The sequence below is a fragment of the Hyaena hyaena genome, unplaced genomic scaffold (genome assembly GCF_003009895.1).
Source record: "Hyaena hyaena isolate Hyena2069 unplaced genomic scaffold, ASM300989v1 scaffold_105, whole genome shotgun sequence".
NCBI lineage: Eukaryota > Metazoa > Chordata > Mammalia > Carnivora > Hyaenidae > Hyaena > Hyaena hyaena.
Window position 1 is genome coordinate 377,247 of NW_024080737.1, and position 19,173 is coordinate 396,419.

The following is a 19,173-nucleotide window of genomic DNA, read 5'->3' on the forward strand; positions in this document are numbered from 1 at the left end:
ATAACTCAGCGAACAAGAAAAATACCATTGAAGTTGAAATATAGGGGTAGAAAGTAAGTCACATTGACGTTAGAGGATCCTGTAAAGATGAATAATGGGGAGTTGGACTCATTGAATCAAATCTGTTAGATAAATGTACTGTGGTTGAAAGGAAACTGTCCCCTGTGTATTTTGAGCTGTGTGATTCTTGAGTCACTGAACACACTGACTTTTCCATAGGGCTTACATACCATGCCAGATTTTGTCTGTGGGTGAAACCACAAAATATATCAGGATTTTGTCTGTGGCAAAAGCCACAAAACATATCAGTCAGAAGCTTTAAGGGTTCAATTAATTCAATAACTGAAAGATTTATTGAACGAGCAAAAAAAAAAGTTGGTGTGGTTTGAATCCCTTAGTTAGAAGTAACCATAGACCAGGAAGAATAAGAAGACCTGTGTGAAGGTCCTGCCTCCCACTCTGCGTCTAACACCAGGTAATATGGGGGAACCTCAAGTCCTGCTTATGGACTTTGCATTTGCTGTTCCCTCTGCCTGGAACATTCTTCCCCAGATATCAGCACAGCTAACTCTTCACTACTTCCAGGTGTTTGCTCATATGCTATCTTCTCTTTGAGACCATTCCTCACCAACCTATCTAAAACTTCAATAGACTCTTCACATAGGACACATGCACATGCCTACACCCACATACACACATACATGCACACACACACACACTGCCACACACATGTCTGCACGTGCATGCCGACATATGTGCATGCACACACACACACATGCACTTTCTATACTTTTCCCTACCTTTTCTTCCCTTTAGCACTTATCACCACCTAGTACCTTATATAGGTTACTTATTTGTTTTATTTCTTACTTATGCTCCTCTTCCTCAGTAATGTGTAAACTTCATGAAGGCAAAGATTTCTGTGTGTTTTGTTCACAGATATGTGCCCAACATCTCCAACATGATGGCTGCATTTCCAAAAAGCGATGCTCAAAAAAAAATTAGTGTTGAACACACTAATGGGTCTTGTATAAGTCTCATGAGAGTCAGTGATCTGGTATTCATAAATGCTAAGTTAAAGTTTTTATTTATTGCAATAATTCAGATATAATTTGTAAATCTAATCACATGCTGTTAACTTAAAACTGAGGTTAAGAATTCCTCTAAGGTAATTATTGGTTTCACATCAGCTATTCACAGTACATCCTCTTTTGTAGAAATGTGATCGGGCAATTTACATTCAACACTCAAATAAGGCATCTGAACTCTGTGCAGACATTAAGACTATAAACTGACTGATTACAGAATTACACTTTGGCTTCCTAAACACAGCACTGCCTTTTCTCAGAAGGGCTCAATAATAGGAAAAAAGGGATTTAAAAAAGTGGAGTAAAAACCTTATATATTTCCACTGGAATATTGGTTCCTTTAAGTATTTTCTCTCCTAGAGTCTAGCAAAGAGATACCTGTAAAACTTCACAATTTAGTTGCTCTTTGCTTTTACTAAAGCCAGAATCAAAGAATCCAAATAAAAGATCATATCTATCTTTACAGTATCATGTTCTAAACTATCTACCTGTATGGCTTCCTAGAAACCAACTAGAAGGCTTTGAAGATGGGAGGAATCAGCTGGGTATTTTCACAGGTGAAGTTACTGATTCATTTCCATAAAACTACAGCAAACTCTCCTTTATAATTATAGATACTTCACACAAAAAGTTAGGAGCTCACTGATAGTAGAAGAAAAATTATATAACTGGATGGATTTAGAAACTAGAACAAGATGGGTTTTACTCAGAGCAATAAATGACTACACTGTGATAATAGTTAAGTTTCCATCACTCGTTTTCACTAAAAACACTTATTTCCAAACTACATACTTCAGTCAAGCCTGTTTTCTGCTTTCAAATGAGACTACTCTGAAGGTGGTAATCAAGAGATTTTGGGGGAAAAGATGCAAAGATAATGAAGATCAGAGACAAAATTTGGTTTTTAAAATAAAGCTTAAAAAATAGAGCTACATTATCCATAATTGCATGTGAGGAATTACAAAAAGAGTAAATATCTGAAAAGGTAAAAAGTAAACTATTTAACATATTAACCATTTTCACTTATGTAAATCTATTTAGATTGATTTTCTATGACCATAGCCCTGTTGGGTGTATATGGCTGCACTAATATAAACTATAAAAGGCAACAGAGTAATACAGACAGTAATTTTTCCTTTCAGTTCAAGCTGAATCTTTCCCACTTCATCCTTTTTAAATTGCATTAAAGCCAAGAAAAAAGTGTCTACTGAGACAACGGCTGTCATTGTACTCCTGCCCCATTGGTAATAATCTGACTCCCTTTGGTAACTGCAGGAAGCCATATTCATTACTATTATTTCAAAGAGAATGGACTGTTTTTCAGAATGTAATAACTGAATTCAGGGCAATGTTGTAAACTTGAATATTTTGTACAAAACTTATCTGTTTTTTTTAAGGTAAGAATAACAATCCTGATATTTAGAGGAATACCACTTATCCATAAAAACGAAACTGCAAACCCTCTAACAAACTAATGTGGGGGGGGGGGCAGGGGGAGGCTACTCTCAGCCTGTCATGTCATCCTGACAATCATATGAGTTGTAGAGGTGAGAGGTGGCCAAGAAATCCTAGCCCCCCATGAGGAGGTAGGGAGGGGGTATCTCTTTAAGCTATACATTCCCTCTGGGTTTGCATTTCCTTTAGATTACCTGAATAAATGATTTTTTCTATGAAGGCAGTTCCTTGATCTCAGACAGGAGTCTGAAGCACCATTCAGACAGTAAACTACCCTATGCTATTTTATCCTAGATGTGGCAAATTAAAGATTTAGCCATGAGTCCTATTTCTGGAAGAGCCTGGAAATCCACTGATCCAAAGAATCTTCTCAGGGCAAGGATGGGAATCCTAGAGGAGCAGACCACATGCCATTGGGTTCTGTAAACCACCCGTGACAAGGAGCATAGTGGGCTGCCAGCAAGAGGCTGAGGCGATAATGCTAAAGCCAGTTTCGTTCAGCAAAGACCGTGACATTTCCAACAGCAATTTGAGTTTTGACAAACTTGTAATAGGAGAGGATTTGTCCCTAGAGAGAAGGTCAAAAGGGTTAATCACGAACCCTCCTTCCAACTGTAAGACACAAAAATCCTTGACTCAATAAGCATCTGAGCGTGTTTCCCCCAAAACTAAGTAACGTTCAACAAATATCCCTTTTACACCAGAGTCACCATATGTGTGAGGATTCCAAGGCAGCAGTAGTTTCTACTGCAACACGCTGAGAGTAAACATTATAACTAAGTCTGTAACTTACATAATGGAGCTTGAATTTGCACTCATCTTCAATTTCATCTGCGCTGTCTTCGTCAGAAACTTCCCCTTCCTCTGCATCATCCCCGAGGTGGTAAGGCAACTTCTTGCCCTGAAATAGAGCAACACACCCAATTTAAAAATGAAAACAGTGTGGTTGTCTGACGTTTGAGGCAGGTTCACTTGGTAGCATCTAGAGCACGTGCTGACACCTTAGCTTGGAGAGGCCGCAAAAGCAAATATCTAGCATGTTCAGCCACTAGGTAGGGATTCCTTAAAATACAGAGATGGGGGTTGGGGGGCAGGCAGCCAGCTGGCTCAATCGGTTAAGCATCCAACTCTTGGTTTCAGCTCAGGTCATGATTTCACAGTTTTGTGGGTTTGAGCCCCACTTCAGGCTCTAAGCTGGTAGCGTGGAGCCTGCTTGGGATTCTCTTTCCCTCTCTGCCTGCCCCTCCTCTGCTTACGCACTGTCTCTGTCTCTCTCAAAATAAATAAATTAACTTAAAACAACAACAACAACATAGGGATGGGGGGAGTTCCTTAGACATGGAAAGATGTTCTTATGCTTCACAGCCAAAAATAATGATAAACTTCTAAACATCCCAGACTGCTATCCAGGCTGATCTTCTCTAAACACAAACCCCAGTAACTTCTCATTCTCCTACTTGCCACACCACTATTGGTCCTCTTCAGCATGCTGGATGTTTTCCTCACCCACCTCCTCTATGCACAGGACCACCACCGTAGCCAGGTTTTCAGAGAACTCTCCGTCCCCATTTTTCTATACCTTCCCTGATACCCAGAGCTGTTGACCTTGGGTCCTTAGCACAGTGATAGTTTCAAAGCTGACTAAATCATTTACACAATGAAAACGAATCCATATTAAGACTCTAAAGTCTTGGGGTTTGGATACTTAAACATTTTCTTCAACTTATAGAGGGTCATTTATAGGACTGAGAGGGTGAGATTTAATTTCCCTTTGTACTGATATATATTACACTCCTTATTTGTATGTGCTATCTGCAAAGTGAAAACTAAACTCTTCTCCTTTCTTTTTCACACAAACATTTGTAGAGATAGATATAGATACATAGATATATACACACACATAATTCTAAGTAAATATGGCAGAACACTTTTTCACTTCCTCTGTATCACTAATAACAAAAGAGCTCACAATTAAAGCATTTATGTCCATATATTGATTTAAGTCTTTTCTGATATAGAAGACTTCTATAAAATGAATTTATTTTTCTTTATTTTAGAGGGCACTATAGAGTAGCTATGTGAATATAGCAGCAACAGAGATAAGTCACTCAACTTAGTGGTGACCAGACCTGTTCAGAAATGTATACACATCAAGTTAATCCCCTCCTTCATTTATTCACCACCAACTACTTATTCAGAGTCAACTTTCTTTTGGGTACAATGACAGATAGCCAAAATGGATCTGTGCACAAGAGATCTGAAATGTAACGATAGCAATTACCTCTTTGAAATACAGCAAAGCCAACATATTTTTTACATGTTCAGCAGAACAGAGCTAGCAAATATGAGAAGTAACATCTGCAAGTGAGGAGTAACAATCCTTAAATGATATAAACAGTTCTGATACCACAAGATGGAAACAAAAGTGTGACCATGATGGGCAAGCACTGAAGAGCAGGTAGGGCAGCCGCACCAAGCTTTTCTTCCCCTTCATTTAAGTGTGGAGGCAGGTGAGGGAACAAAGACAAAGCTGACTGCTCAGAGCATCCATAGGTACCCCAATTTTCCATCCAATTAAAATTGAATTAAAAGACACGAGGGCCATATTTTTTTACCAACTCTTCCACATTTCTGTTTCTCAAAGGATAATTTATCCAGGCAGATAGGAAGAAAAGTAATGCAACAAAACATTGTTTCTTGATGCTTCTTATCAACAGTTACATCTAGGGAAAATTATAGAATAAATTAAGGCAGAACTTTAACGTGACTTAAGGAACTTGGCTGTGGTCCAGTAGGTACAAAGAATGCACAGCTGGTTTTTTGGGGATCTCTTTCTGATCTATATATTATTTCATGCAGTAGTTATCAAGAATGAGATTAATTGGTCCCTGATACATAGAAATATCACTAGAGACTGGAATGATAGCTATCACTCAGCTCCAAGCTATACGACCCAAGGAAAGTGGTAATGACTCTGTGATTCACATCTGTAAAAAGAAGCTTAGACCCAATAGTTACAGTTTCTTTCAGCAATAAGAATCTATGGAAAATTATTAAGTTTGTTAGTACTTTTGTTCAAAAGCAAACTTTTGTTTACTTTATAGGAGATACGTGTGTGTGGGTATGTGTGTGAGTATATGTGTGTGTGTGTGTGTATCTATGTATTTTATGTATGTATATATGTATGTATGTATATATTTAGAAAGTATGTATATTATAATCAATAATAAACAACTTGTCAATCTCTAAAGTGTTAAGTAGCCACTAAAATGGTGCCTTTTGGTTCAAAGATTGCTCTGATGCTAAAGGAACACAGGAAAACCCATTCCTTTATTTTTGCTTCAAATGGAAATGTATTGGTCCATAGATCTAGGAGATCTCCTTAAAGTCTGAAGAACATTGCTACTAGCAAATGAACTTTAGATGCCTTAAAATGCTCACAGTCCACACTGCTGCCACTGCTCCCACTGAGTGCCCAGATCGGCTGCTTCTGGTGCATCCTGGTGCCCATTCTATGACAAATGACCCAAAGTCGAATTGTGCAGAAGAGACCCGGTTCATATCAAATATCTACCTTAAATTCCACTGTCCAAAAGGGAAGTATTTCAATCAAATGGACTTGCTCTGCGTTTAACCTTCTGACTGCTTGCTAAAGACTATAGGAAACATGGAAACATTTACAAGGCTACTAAGGTGACATTTAGCTTTCTAACCCAGCAATCAGTTTTTACCACAAGAGTTTGCTTTAGCGAGATTTCAGGAAAATTTACCTTAATGTTATCTCTTACGTTATTTGGAGCTTTTATTCAAAATGCTTTCATACATACAAATGCCCGACCATACCTCTTTGATGAATTCAGTCTATAATTTTCATTTAACTGATAGACGATGGATTTTGACCTATTCCAAAGATGAATATTTCCCATCTTTCCTATTTGCTGACCTCTGTTAGAGACCTTATTAAAGGATTCCTAGAAAATTACATTGTTTGACATTCCTTTGCCTCCTTTGTGATATTTGGGGTTTGGGGTACACATTTCCATTATGTAAAATATGACCCAATTTGAATATTACTACCCTGCTGCTCTTCCTTAGATTTTTGGTATCAAAATAATACAACTATCCAAGGTGGAGTTAGTCCAAACACATAAAATTAACTGGAATTAAATAAAATCACAAAGTCAGCCTGTGAGATTTTAAGTAACTCTTTTTCTGGCTATTCTTTGTATTAATAACATTCATTGCAGGAAGTAAATTTCCTCCCTCAGAAAATCTGTTCATAAAATGTCATTCTCTTCACCTACTCCTTCCTTCACATACACACATGAGTCCTGTGGGGCATTATGTCTGTGCCTGTGCTCCGCTGTGAAGTGAGCTCTTCTCACTTACATAACCAAGGCTGATCAACCGTAAAGACTGTTGTTCGTTTTTTCTTTTTCCTTTTCTTTCTTTCTTTTTTTTTTTTTTTTTTGACAGACAGTTATTAGAGCTTGAAATGGGAAAGAAGAATCTGAAAGAAATGCTTTCAGTTATGGACAGAAGGAGCCTTCTGTTGCTCCAATACACATACTTCTGGCCAGTGTAAACTATTACAGATCAAATATGAAATCGAATATTAAATATTTGGCTTATAGTATTGATAGTTTCACTTCACAAAAACATCCCAGAATATGTGGTTAGTTAATATCAAGTTTTTCTGAAGGTATAACTATTAATAAATTGAAACAAGACCACACACAAATTTAGGCGACCCTTCATGGATTGACTCTATAATTCTCTTGATAAACCAGTTTTTAGTCCTTAAGGGAGGGAAGGCTTAGTTGGTCATCAATGCCTTTTATTGCATTTCTGGAGGTAATTACCTTCACTAAGATTTTGCCTTTCAAACTCTGAGGGCTTGGAAGCTGTTTGGTGTCTCCTGTGTCTACAGATGACAGGTCCAGTTTGTCTCCAAATATTCCTTTCAGGTACTGAGCAATCTTCCTCTGCTGCTGGACACTGCAGTGATTCTCAATGGACAGTATGACCGGAAACCTAAGGGGATAGCAACATATTCTAAAGGCATCAAGTACAGGCAACTCACAGGGGTGTTTGAAAATCACTCTAGATTCACTATGCTCTTACAACCCTAACGACAGTACCTGTGAAAGCAGTAATGACTAAAATGAGAAAGATGAAAAGTGCATTTTTAAAGGAACTCCTCTGGCCAAATACATTTTGCCAGGCATGATGGCTGAACAGAATACCCACCACATGGGATGCCTTCACTTAATGTTTTGCAATTTGAAAAAGGTATATGCATTATATCTCTTTTAAAAGAAAAAAAGAGAAAATTTTAAGAGATACCCCTAAATAAAGAAAACTCCTATAATGTAATTTTGTCTGATCTATTAAAAATCTAAAGGAGAAAAGACAGTCTCTTCAATAAATAGTGCTTAGAAAAACTGAACAGCAACACACAAAAGAATGCAACTGGACCACTTTCTTAGACTACACTCAAAAACAAACTCAAAATGGATTAACGATATAAATGTGAGACTTCAGACCACAAAAATCCTAAAAGAGAACACAGACAGCAATTTTTCTACCATTACCTGTCACCTATATCAACATTTTTCTAGCTAGGTCTCCTAAGGCAAGGGAAATAAAGCAAAAATAAACAATTGGGACTACATCAAAATAAAAAGCTTTTCCACGTGAAAGAAACCATCAACAAACAAAACAAAAAGACATCCTACTAAATAGAAGATATTTGCAAATGATATATCCAAAAAGGGGTTAATATCCAAAATATAAAAAGCACTCATACAACTCAACACCGACCCCTCCCCAAAAATAATCCAATTAAAAAATAGGCAAAGGACCTATATAGACATTTTTCCAAAAAAGATATAAGATGTCCAACAAACACATAAAAAGATGCTCAACATCACTCATCATCAGGAAAATGCACATCAAAACCACGTAAGATATCACCTTACACCTATCAGAATGGCTAAAATCAAAAACACAAGAAATAACAAATATTGGTGTAGAGGTGCTTGCTGTTGCTAGGAATGTAAAGTGGTGCAGCCACTGTGGAAAACAGTATGAAGATTCTTCAAAAAATTAAAAATAGAAATACCATATGATCTAATACTTCCACTGCTGATATTCACCCCCCAAGAGCCCCTAATCATTAATTTAAAAACACACACACCTATATGTTATGGTAGCATTATTTACAATAGCCAATATAGGGAAGCAACCTAAGTGTCCACTGATAGATGGATCAGGAAGATGTAGTATATATACACCACCTGCGTAACATTCCATTGTATGTATGTGCGCGTGCACACACACATATACATGCAATGGAATATTACACAGACATAACAAAGGATGAGGTTGTACCATCTGCAATAACATGGATGGACCTAAAGGGTATTATGCTAAGTGAAATAAGACTGAGAAAGACAAATTCCATATGATTTCACTCATATATGAAATCTAAGGGGAAACAAACACAAATGAATAAACAAACAAGAAGCAGAATCAGGCCTATAAATACAGAGGACAAAGTGATGATAGCCAGAGAGGAGGGGGATGAGAGGCTGGGCAACATGAGTGAAGGGGAGTGGGAGATGCACACTCCCAGCTATGAAATGAATACATCATGGGAATAAAAGTCACAGTATAAGGAACACCGTCCATGATACTGTAATAATGCTGTATGGTGACGGCTGGTAGCTATGCTTGTGGTGAGCACAGCAGCATAGCATAATGTAAAAACTTGTCAGATCACCATGTTGTACACCTGAAATTAATGTAACATTGTGTGTCAACTATACTCAAAAAAATAAACTTCGGTATGAAAACTTAAATAAATTCAATTTTCAAAAAAAAAGCCTATAAACATACAAGAGACCACAATGTGTCATTATGTGCAGACATTTACTCTAAAAAATATATTATCAGCCCCCAGCTTGAAAATCACTGTTGAGAACAAAATATCATAATGGAGTTTTGTGATTTATAGCATCCTATGCCAAGCATTTTGAAATCATTTGTATAAAATTATATACTAGTCTTTACTTTCAGAAAGGAAAAAATGTCAAACATTCACTCCCCACAAGCCCTCAGGTTCTGCACAGAGTATTTGAAACCTAAGTAGACTGATTACAAGGACAGCCTGGGGAGTCGGTGGCCAAGGCAGAAAGGCAACAAGGACTGACTGCTGATCTTACTCTTCTTAACACTTTTTTGCTTCAGAGTAATAAGTTATTTCAAAATTAGCTTGTTGGGGTTTTCTTCTACTTTTCCATCACATATCTTCTGAAGTAATAGGGAATATCTATTTTCCAGAGTACCTAAGACAATATTTAAATCGGCTAATACATCTATGTAGAGAAAAACAATTTCTTTCTGGGCTGGTCTGACAAAAGCACATGCTCCACAGTGGGGCTATGACTTCCTGAAACTACATTCTTTGCTCATTAGTAAAACTGGACGCCAAAGGCAATATCAGAAGATGAACCTTTTGTGACTAGAGTGGGTTATCTTGCTATAATCTGTGTGCTCTTGTAAGCACATGGGTTTTATTCCAGAATGTTAGAGAGAAAAAGAACAACAAGTGAGCAAGAGATTGTCTATGCAACACATCAAGGCGTTCTAACAATGAATTTTTAAATTATCAATCTGTTTGGGGCACAGTTGGTTAAATGTCTGACTCTTGATTTTGGCTCAGGTCATGGTCTCACGGTTCATGGGTTTGAGCCCTGCATTGGGCTCTGCACAGACAACGCAAGCCTGCTTAAGATTCTCTCTCTCTCTTTCTCTCTCTCTCAAACTAAATAAATTTTTAAAAATAAGTAAACAATCCATCTGTTTATTAAAAGCCTTAGTGTCTAATGTAGCTAAACATGAAGCAGTGCTTCTCAACAGGGAGAGGGGAGACTGTGTGGCACCCTTCCCAAACAGATATTTGTCAATGTCTGAAGACATTTTTGGCGGTCACAATACGGGGGAGGGAGAGAGTACTACTGACACTGCTAACCGTCTTACAATACACAAGACGGTTCCCCATGACTAGGGACTATCTGGTCCAAAATGTCAGTAGTGCCAAGGTTGAGAAACCCTGGTGTAAACAAGGTCTATGAAAGAAAAGAAAAAGACTGAACTTTTAAAATGTGCTAAACAAGAATAGCAGCTTTTAATGTGAAGTGCTTTTCTAAGTATTTCCAAACTTGAAGCACTGTCAAGCTATCAAAGGGTCCTCCAAGGTGGCATGTCTTTTCAACATCCAACTTCACATTTTGGGAAATAATGGCAAAATGACTTCATCAACTTCACTAAATCTAGTAGCAATCAGGGTAGAAGAGATCCATCAGAAATCAGTAGTTGGGATTCTTCCACGTAGCAGATACTGTAAACTAAACCTGCTATGCAGCAGGTGCCTTCCACTATAACAGCATTTTAACCTCATGGTTAATAAATAAGAAGACCAAATATTAAAATCTTAAAGGTCACTAAATTCTAGAAAATTAATTTTATGCAACGGTCATTTTGTTTATTTTTATTCAAAAATCATTTCTTAGCTTTATGGTATATTGCAGGCATCTGCTAGACAATAAAGAATGAATAAGACAGAGCTCCATATTTTCAATGAGTTCTTGGTCTTAAAGACTCAAAAGAAGGCAGGAAGCCAGCAATTGTAAAAGGGTGCTACATAGATATAATAGAGCGTCTAACATATGCTCAGGGTGCTATGAGCAGAGAAAGAAGCATTTAAATCAGATGGTGTAACAGTAAGTTTGCCAGAAGGACAATGTTTAAGCAGCCTTGTAGGATGAATAAGAATGAGACAGGTGGAATAATGGGGAAGAGTGTGCCAGGCAGAGGGAACAGCATGCAGGAAAATGTGAAAGAACTGGAGTCACCATGGAATCTGAAAGACAAAGGCAGAATCCTACATCTCTGTGGAGCAATGGTGGAAGAAGATCCTGGAAGAGAAAGAAGAGGCTAAACCTTGAAGGGCATGTAAGACATGACCTTGTACTACAGGAGTTTTGAAGGACTGTAAGAATTACATCATGCTTATAGTTTCAGAAAGAAACATACTGCACGCACAGGGACAATGGCCCAAAGGGAAATGAAGAGAGGGCAATGGAGTCAAAAATAATTTAGAAAGTAGAATTGGCAAGAATTGGCTGAATTTAGAATGACTCAGTTTTTGGCTAAAGACATGGACTGGTAGTAAGAGCTACCCCTAACTAAAAGGAAATAGAGATGAGGCACCTGGGTGGCTCAATCGTTTATGCGTCCAACTTTGGCTCAGGTCATGAGATCACGGTTTGTGGGTTGGAGCCCTGCATTGGGCCCTGTGCTGACAGCTCAGAGGCTCAGCCTGCTTCAGTTTCTGTGTCTCCCTCCTTCTCTGTCCCTCCCCTGCTCACACTCTGTCTATCTCTCAAAAATAAACAAACATTAAAAAAAATATTAAAGGAAACAGAAGAGGAAGAGAAGGTTTGGCAGAATTAAATGCTGAGTTTGGTTTGAGATGTGAGCTCCATGAAGGTAGCAGTCATCTTTTTTGTGCAGTGTTGTGGCTCTCTGCATCTGTTACAGTATGCTTGACTTAGAGTAGGTACCATTAAATATCTGAATAAATAATGACATTTGTTGATTTTGAGGTAACTATGGGACACTCAGATTAATTTTTACTAAGACTTTTGCTACATAGCCCTGAAACTTAGGTAAAAGTTCTGGACATATAATTAAACAATGCAAAAGGAGAGCAATGGCAACAACTTAAGAAATAGTGACTACTAAAGGAATGAGGAAATCGAATAGAAAACCATAGGCCAAAAGACCAACCAACCAACCAAACAAACAAAAAACAAGAGAGAGAAGCAATGACAGCACAGAGGAGAATGTTATAATAGAAGCTCCCAAAAAGCAAGTACTGAGGAAAAAAGTCACCATTAATCACTGCCAAGGAGGAATCAAGTAACACAAGGATGCTAGACACTTCAGTATATATAGAACATCCAGCAAGTCTGAAAACCTAGCTGTTATTATTATACTGTATTGTAATATAATATCAACAAACTATTTATCACGTATAGTAACCTGTATTTCCAAACTTTATGAACACGCTTTAGAAATTTTGAGGTCCGTCTTTGCAAGAACATGCTTCGAGGAAGCAAGGTCTTGAGAGAGTGGAGTACATAATACGTGGAGCACGAGAAAGTACAAACATGGAGTTATTATTTGCTTACAGTGCTTTGTTGGCAAGGAAGGGGAGAACGAGGGTAGCAGGAAGGGAGATGGAGACTCCAGGGAAGAGGGTGTGGTGTTGCAGTCATGGTACATCAGCCAGTGCTCTGTGTCCTGGCTTAGCTCCCAGGTGTCGCCATACTTACTCATTCTTCACAAAGGCGTGCCTGTTGATGGTCTCTACGACATCTCTGAAGAGAATTTTTGAAGTGAGAGTATAACCGTGGTGTACTACTGGCTCTCCATCTGGGCCATCCCAACAGTCAACTGTCAAAAATAGAACTTCACATCAACAACACAAAGTTTCTGGTTTTGCTACGATTTCTGGAAATAGTAGACAAATATTGTTTTAGGTTTATTATTTGAGATTATGCATATTATGATCATGACAAAGAAGTCAGACGAAGACATGGGCGTTCTGACACATTTATCAGAATAAGGAATTAAAGACAGTAAGTGATTTGTTTCTGAGTACTTAGAGTTAACAAAGATGTCACATTCGCAAGCAGCTCAGCATTTACCAAGAATGCTCATTAGAAATCGATCTAAATCCAATCAAGCTGCCCAAGGATTGTGATATTTCTTAACAGGTTGTTCCTATAATTTCATTTCTTACACTTCAGTTTACAAAGGCAGCCCTCCCAAATCAATACCAAGGCTTTTCATTATTGTTTACTTAAACTCATTATGTTTCTATTGCATTTTCATTTTATTAACTCTACAATAGTTACAAAACAACACTGACTTCCTAAGTTCAAATCCTCTGGCCCTGCCAAGATTTATGTGAATATGGGCAAATGATTTAATCATTTAAAGCCTTGCTTCCCTCATCTATAAAAGAAAATCATGGTAGCATTTGTATCATAAGTTTGAGTGATGACTAAGTATAAGTAAAGCTGAAATACTGCATGATACATTGTCATTATGATTGTTATTGATAATACCAATATTGTTATATGTATAGACAGCCTCACTGGCTCCCAACTGGAGAAAGACAACCAATTCCTCACCATTCACCCTGACTTAGAGTTTATCTTCTTTGTTTTACACTCTACCACCAGACTAGTTTCTCAAAAACAATGCTTTCGCCATGTTGTTCCTTTGCTCAAAAGCCTACTCAGTGCATAACACAGCATCCAACACATACATGGTCTGTACTCAGTAGACGCATGCTGACTTTATTAATATCCTATAGCACCCCCTGCCTGCTTAACCCCAAGGTCCTTATCTCTTGTGTTAGAGACTAGCTAGCCATTCACTCAGCTTGTATCCATTTTTGCCCTGGCACACAGTGGGACTACGCTGCCCAGCCTTCCCTTGCAGTGGGTTATGGCCATCGAACTGTGGGCAGAAATTATGTACACCACTTCCAAGTCTGGTCTGTGAAAACTTTTCTTACTTAGCCATCCAGGCTCTCTCTTCTTCTGCTATGACTGCAGAAGACGTGTGCTAAAGATGGCACAACTACAAGATGGAAAGAGCCTAGACCTCTAAATCTTTGCTTGAAAGACTCACCTGTTAGGAACACCTATTTTGGACTTTACATAAGCAAAAAATAAACTTCAGTTGTTTCAAGGCACAGAGATTTTTAGATTTAAATATTAAAGGAACCACTGTTGCCTTAATTAATATCCTAGCTTCTGTCTGACAAATCAATCTTATTTTCTCCTACCCCTGAACTCACAGACTTGTTCTTCCATTAGGAAAGTTTCCTCACATAGGATCCTTCCGGTCTTTCATTTAAGGTCAACCAAAATGCACTCTTTCACTTTTCTTACCTAAACCCCAGTCAAGGCTAAGCTAGGAACCTCCCCCGCTGCCCCGCAAAGAACGCTGCCAGCTCTCATAAGATTGCCCTTCCTTGTAGCACAGTCTGGCAGCTCTGGTTGCCAGAGCTGAGAGAAGCCAAAAATCTAGACCTTACTGCTATGAATTTTCCCAATCTTTAACTATTGGCAATTAATCCATTTTTTAAATTACAATATGAGTCAAACATTCTGTATGCTGGATTTGGCTAATGGAATGCCAATGAAAACTCTTGACTTTTAATTAGGGCCAGACATTTCATGACCACACCTATTCTTTATTTTAGCAGTACCTTCCTCATATGTGTGCTTCGTAACTACGTCAGGAGATGCTATGCCCATTTATTCTAAAACTTTCAAATTGTTCACCATAACCATAATGTGTGATTCGATGGTAAGCATTATGTGTCAACCTTGCTAGGCTACAGTGCCCACTTATTTGATAAAACACCAGTCTAGATGTTGTTGTAAAGATATTTCTTAGGTGTGATTAACGTTTAAATCAATAGATTTTGGGTAGAGTAGATTATGCTCTATGAGGTAGACAGGCCTCATCAGTCAGTTAAAGGCCTGAAGAGCAAAGACTCCCATTTCCTGAAGAAGGAATTCTTCTCAAGACCGTAACATCAACCCCTACCTAAATCTCCAAGCTGCTGGCATGTTATGCAGATTTCAGACTCGGAAATCCCCATGATCACGTAAGCCAATTTCTTAAAATCAATCTTTCTTCCTCTCTCTCACGTGTGAGAGAGAGAGACGCCCTATTAGTTCCGTTCCCTAATACAGTCACCTGTATTACAATTAAACATTGGCTGCAAATTATCCTTAGGGAAAAAAAATGAAAAAGAGGAGAAAAAAACTTTCAAGGTTAATACCACAGGAATATAAAAAACACATTTTAAGAATAAAGATGTTATTGAGAAAGATCAAAAGTTTGGGGATACTAAGATAAAGAGTTGTACTATTCCTTTGGGCCTGCAAATGAGGTCAAATGTATCAAAGACATTTTCTAAGAAGAGAAGCTCCATCCATCTTTTGACATGTACTTGACACTCTTTAATTTGTCTTTGGGTATGGATGTGGAAAGAAGGAACAGATGTTTCAAAAGTAAGTAATTTGAACAATTTATACACCGATTTAGCCCCCTTGTGGAGGAAAGGGGCATAACAGTTCCTCATAAATGAACTAACATCCTTTCAAAAAGAATGACTGTAGACAAGGCAATGTCAGCCTGATTTGATTATCATGTACACATAAAAACAGCTCTTGAAACTACATTGGTCATGAAAGAAAGTGCTCTTTTGCTATGATTTATAACATACTCCGAATATGCATAGTCGAGGACAGCTCTCCTAATAATGTTCACACTTTTGATCTATTCCATCACCTATTGGTGAATGAGGAAACCACACTCCCAAATGATTCCACCATCCTAACATGTGGCAATCATAGCCAAGTTCAAATGACAGGGAAGTTTCCTGTAAGAGCTAATGCCATAATGAGAATGCCGCAAAGTAGAAACCCTCTAACCAACTCCCATGCCCACAAAATTGCCAGTGGCCCATTTTTCAATCATGTCACATATTAGTGCCTCTGAAAGCACTCTGACAAAGAGGTGGTTATTTCTGCAGGCTAGACGAACAGCTAAGATGACAGCTTTTCATAATGGAACTTAAAAGTGTTCCATCCTGATAGCATTCCCGGAGATAACAGGAAAGGTTGTAAACCGATTATAGCTGTGATGCAACATCAATTCCATAATGAGAGTGAAAATCCCCTGGACAGAACATCCATATTTATTAGGTAACTTAGGCTGAAAATCAAAGGAAGGTAAGACCATGTAAAAAATGTTATCAAACTGATTTGCTGACAAGCCCACTTCACCAAAAAAGACTTATTAGTCTTCCCCAAGACTCTCTATAGATCCTGACCAAGGACATTCCTACACCTGTACTAATGGAGATGGAAAACACAACATTATGAAACTAGAAGCTTGAAAGTGGAGAGATTCTTCAGGTCACAATACCATGAAGAACCTGTCCAGAATCATTATTCTCTACCATGAAGTGCTATCCTTGGCAAAAGCTGCTTCAGAGAAATATCTGTAATACCTGAGATCTTCAATTCATGACCTGATACAGTCTATAAATCAGGTTCTTCAAATCTTAGCTACATCTATTTAAAAGTAAAAGCAACTTCATCTGGACCCAAGGTATATGACATAACACTGGGTATAGATACACTGATGTCTCCAGGCCCAAGCTTCAGATGTGAACAAAGATCTCAAAAGCACAGCACTGACTGAAGTTGTTAGGAGAGCACAAAAGACCATGTCATCAAATTCTAAGTCTTTGGAAACATCTAAATAGTTAGATGGTAGTCCTGATCTTGAACTGAGAAAATTCCTTCTTCTAAAGCCTACCTCCCCTCAGTGCTTCACTTCACTTTCTCTAGCCTTTCTTATGTGACTGATGGCCCTCATTTCATCCCTGTTAGGGCTGATCATGCCATTCAAGTTTCCTCTTCCAAAAAGCACATAGAATTCCTGGGAAAAAGTGGAGCAGGCAAGTTAAATCAACTTGCGTTCAAACCCTAGGTCACAAGCTTCCTAGTTATGGAAAACTGAGCCGCTTAACCTACTCCAAGATGGGGTGTCCTCTTAAGGAGGTTATTCTATCCCCTTAATGTTGTAAGAAGCAAATGAGAATGTATAGAAAGCACTCAGTCAGGACCCAGCTCACAAAAGGGGCTGAAATCATGGTAGTTCCTTCCCACAGTACATTCAAAGACAAAGTGATCACCATAATTTGGAACAGGAAATAGGTCAAGGACAAAACTGATCAAGTCTCCAAAACTAATATAATTCTTCTCTTCAACAAAAATCTTCCAGAAATAATAGTTTGACTTTCACTGTCCACTTACAGATTATTTCAATAGAAATAACTGCAAGTCAACCAAATATAAGGGGAGGAATTTGCTGATACGAGCTGGTAAGAGAGATATTTGAGAGATTGCACATTGTTTAAAATTACACCGTAACTGTATATATCCTCAGCTTCCGTGAATATCTAGAGCAGAAAAGCTGTTAGAAAAGGAGAGCCAAGTAGCTTCTTTCTATTACTTTGGTGACTGACAGTTAGAAGGAAAGAAGGGATGTACAAGAGATGGCCCATATTCAGTATCATCTACTGCACACAATTTCTAATTTTAAATTCTCATTTTAAGTCAATTCTCACATTCTCATTTTAAAATCAAAAGACCCTTAAAAAGTTAAGATTAAAAATCATTTGTATCTTAAAAAAAGTCATTTGTATCTTGCTATAAATTGTCTTAATCAGATAGCTTTCCTTCTTAATACCCCAAAACAAAGCTGGAGGATTAGATGCTCTAATTCAATACAAGGAGTTGATCATGGGAACATGGTTGGGCTTGGGTAGGACAGTGATATTGGTAAAAAAAGCAAAAAAGAGAAGACCAGGTACCTGGAGGACTTGAAAAGCAAAAGAAATGCCGTACAGGACACAGCAGTTAACAAAATTGCAAAACCGTCTGGAGTAAAAACTATCACTTCATGGAGTCACTACAAGTCATTTTCCATACTTGGCCTCCAAGGAAATGTCACCATTTAAAATGATAGGCAATCATCACTGTGATTCCAATGAGGGTATGTGCCAGGAGAATCTCTATGCATGTCAGACATGTAAAATTTCTTGAGCACTGAATGAACAAAGGGTTGAATAATGGCTGAGAGCAGAATGTCATCTCAAGACCTTCTAAAAGGTTTTTCTTTATGTTAATATTTCATAAGCATCTTCATTACTCAGTTGCTTAAGCTACTCAATTGTCAGTCACTCATTGTCAGTAGGTGTTCTCTGCATTGACTGCAAAAATGCCATCTCTTAAAGCATAAATTTCCAGAACACTAAATTTGTAGTGGTTCTAATTGTTCTGTATGTAGGCAGTTCTTAAGGCCTGTCCAGTTTGAAAATGTTAATTGACCCTGATAACATGCCAGAAACTGTATGACAAAGACCCATCCAGTTACTAGTCTTATTGCCCTACGGCTTTATTCATTTCCCAGACTCTATTCCACCACCGCAAGAACCTGTTATCCACTGCTAACTCCCAGCACATCCCCACCAAAAGTGATTTCCCTTTGTACCATGGAATCTCTATTCTATCACAAGCTCCCTTTTATCATCAGACTCTCTGGAGTTCTCCTTCAACCTCCTCATCTTAACAATCACCTTACCTTGGGGGACACTACCATTCTCCACAGACTTTTTTAGTATAAATCACAGGCCAAGAGGCATTCTCTAGGGTTTAATTGCTATGTTTAAACAATTGTTCTCCTACATCCAATTAAAAAAAAAAAATCTCCTTACTTTTGAACCTCACTTCATCCAACTCTACCTTTCTGGCATCTTCCAAGTGCCTTTCCTGTAGTATTCTTTCTGTACTTAAGTATCTGGCTTACAGGTTTTAATATACAACTTTTAATCTTTAAAATTTTTCATATTTAATCTACCTGTCAACATCCTTTGTGAGTTAAAAGTCCAGGTGGGCAA

At 38.0% G+C, this 19,173-nt stretch overlaps 1 protein-coding gene across 1 annotated transcript in view; it reads right to left on the reverse strand.

Annotated features, from left to right (window-relative positions):
* Positions 1 to 19,173, reverse strand: part of PLCH1 (phospholipase C eta 1) — a 206,143-nt gene that overhangs the window by 36,972 nt on the left and 149,998 nt on the right. Inside the window, exons 9-11 of the mRNA XM_039236058.1 lie at positions 12,947 to 13,067; positions 7,406 to 7,577; positions 3,337 to 3,444 (exon numbers count right to left, since the gene is read on the reverse strand). Coding sequence (XP_039091989.1) covers positions 3,337 to 3,444; positions 7,406 to 7,577; positions 12,947 to 13,067 — 401 coding nt within the window. The remainder of the gene's footprint in view (positions 1 to 3,336; positions 3,445 to 7,405; positions 7,578 to 12,946; positions 13,068 to 19,173) is intronic.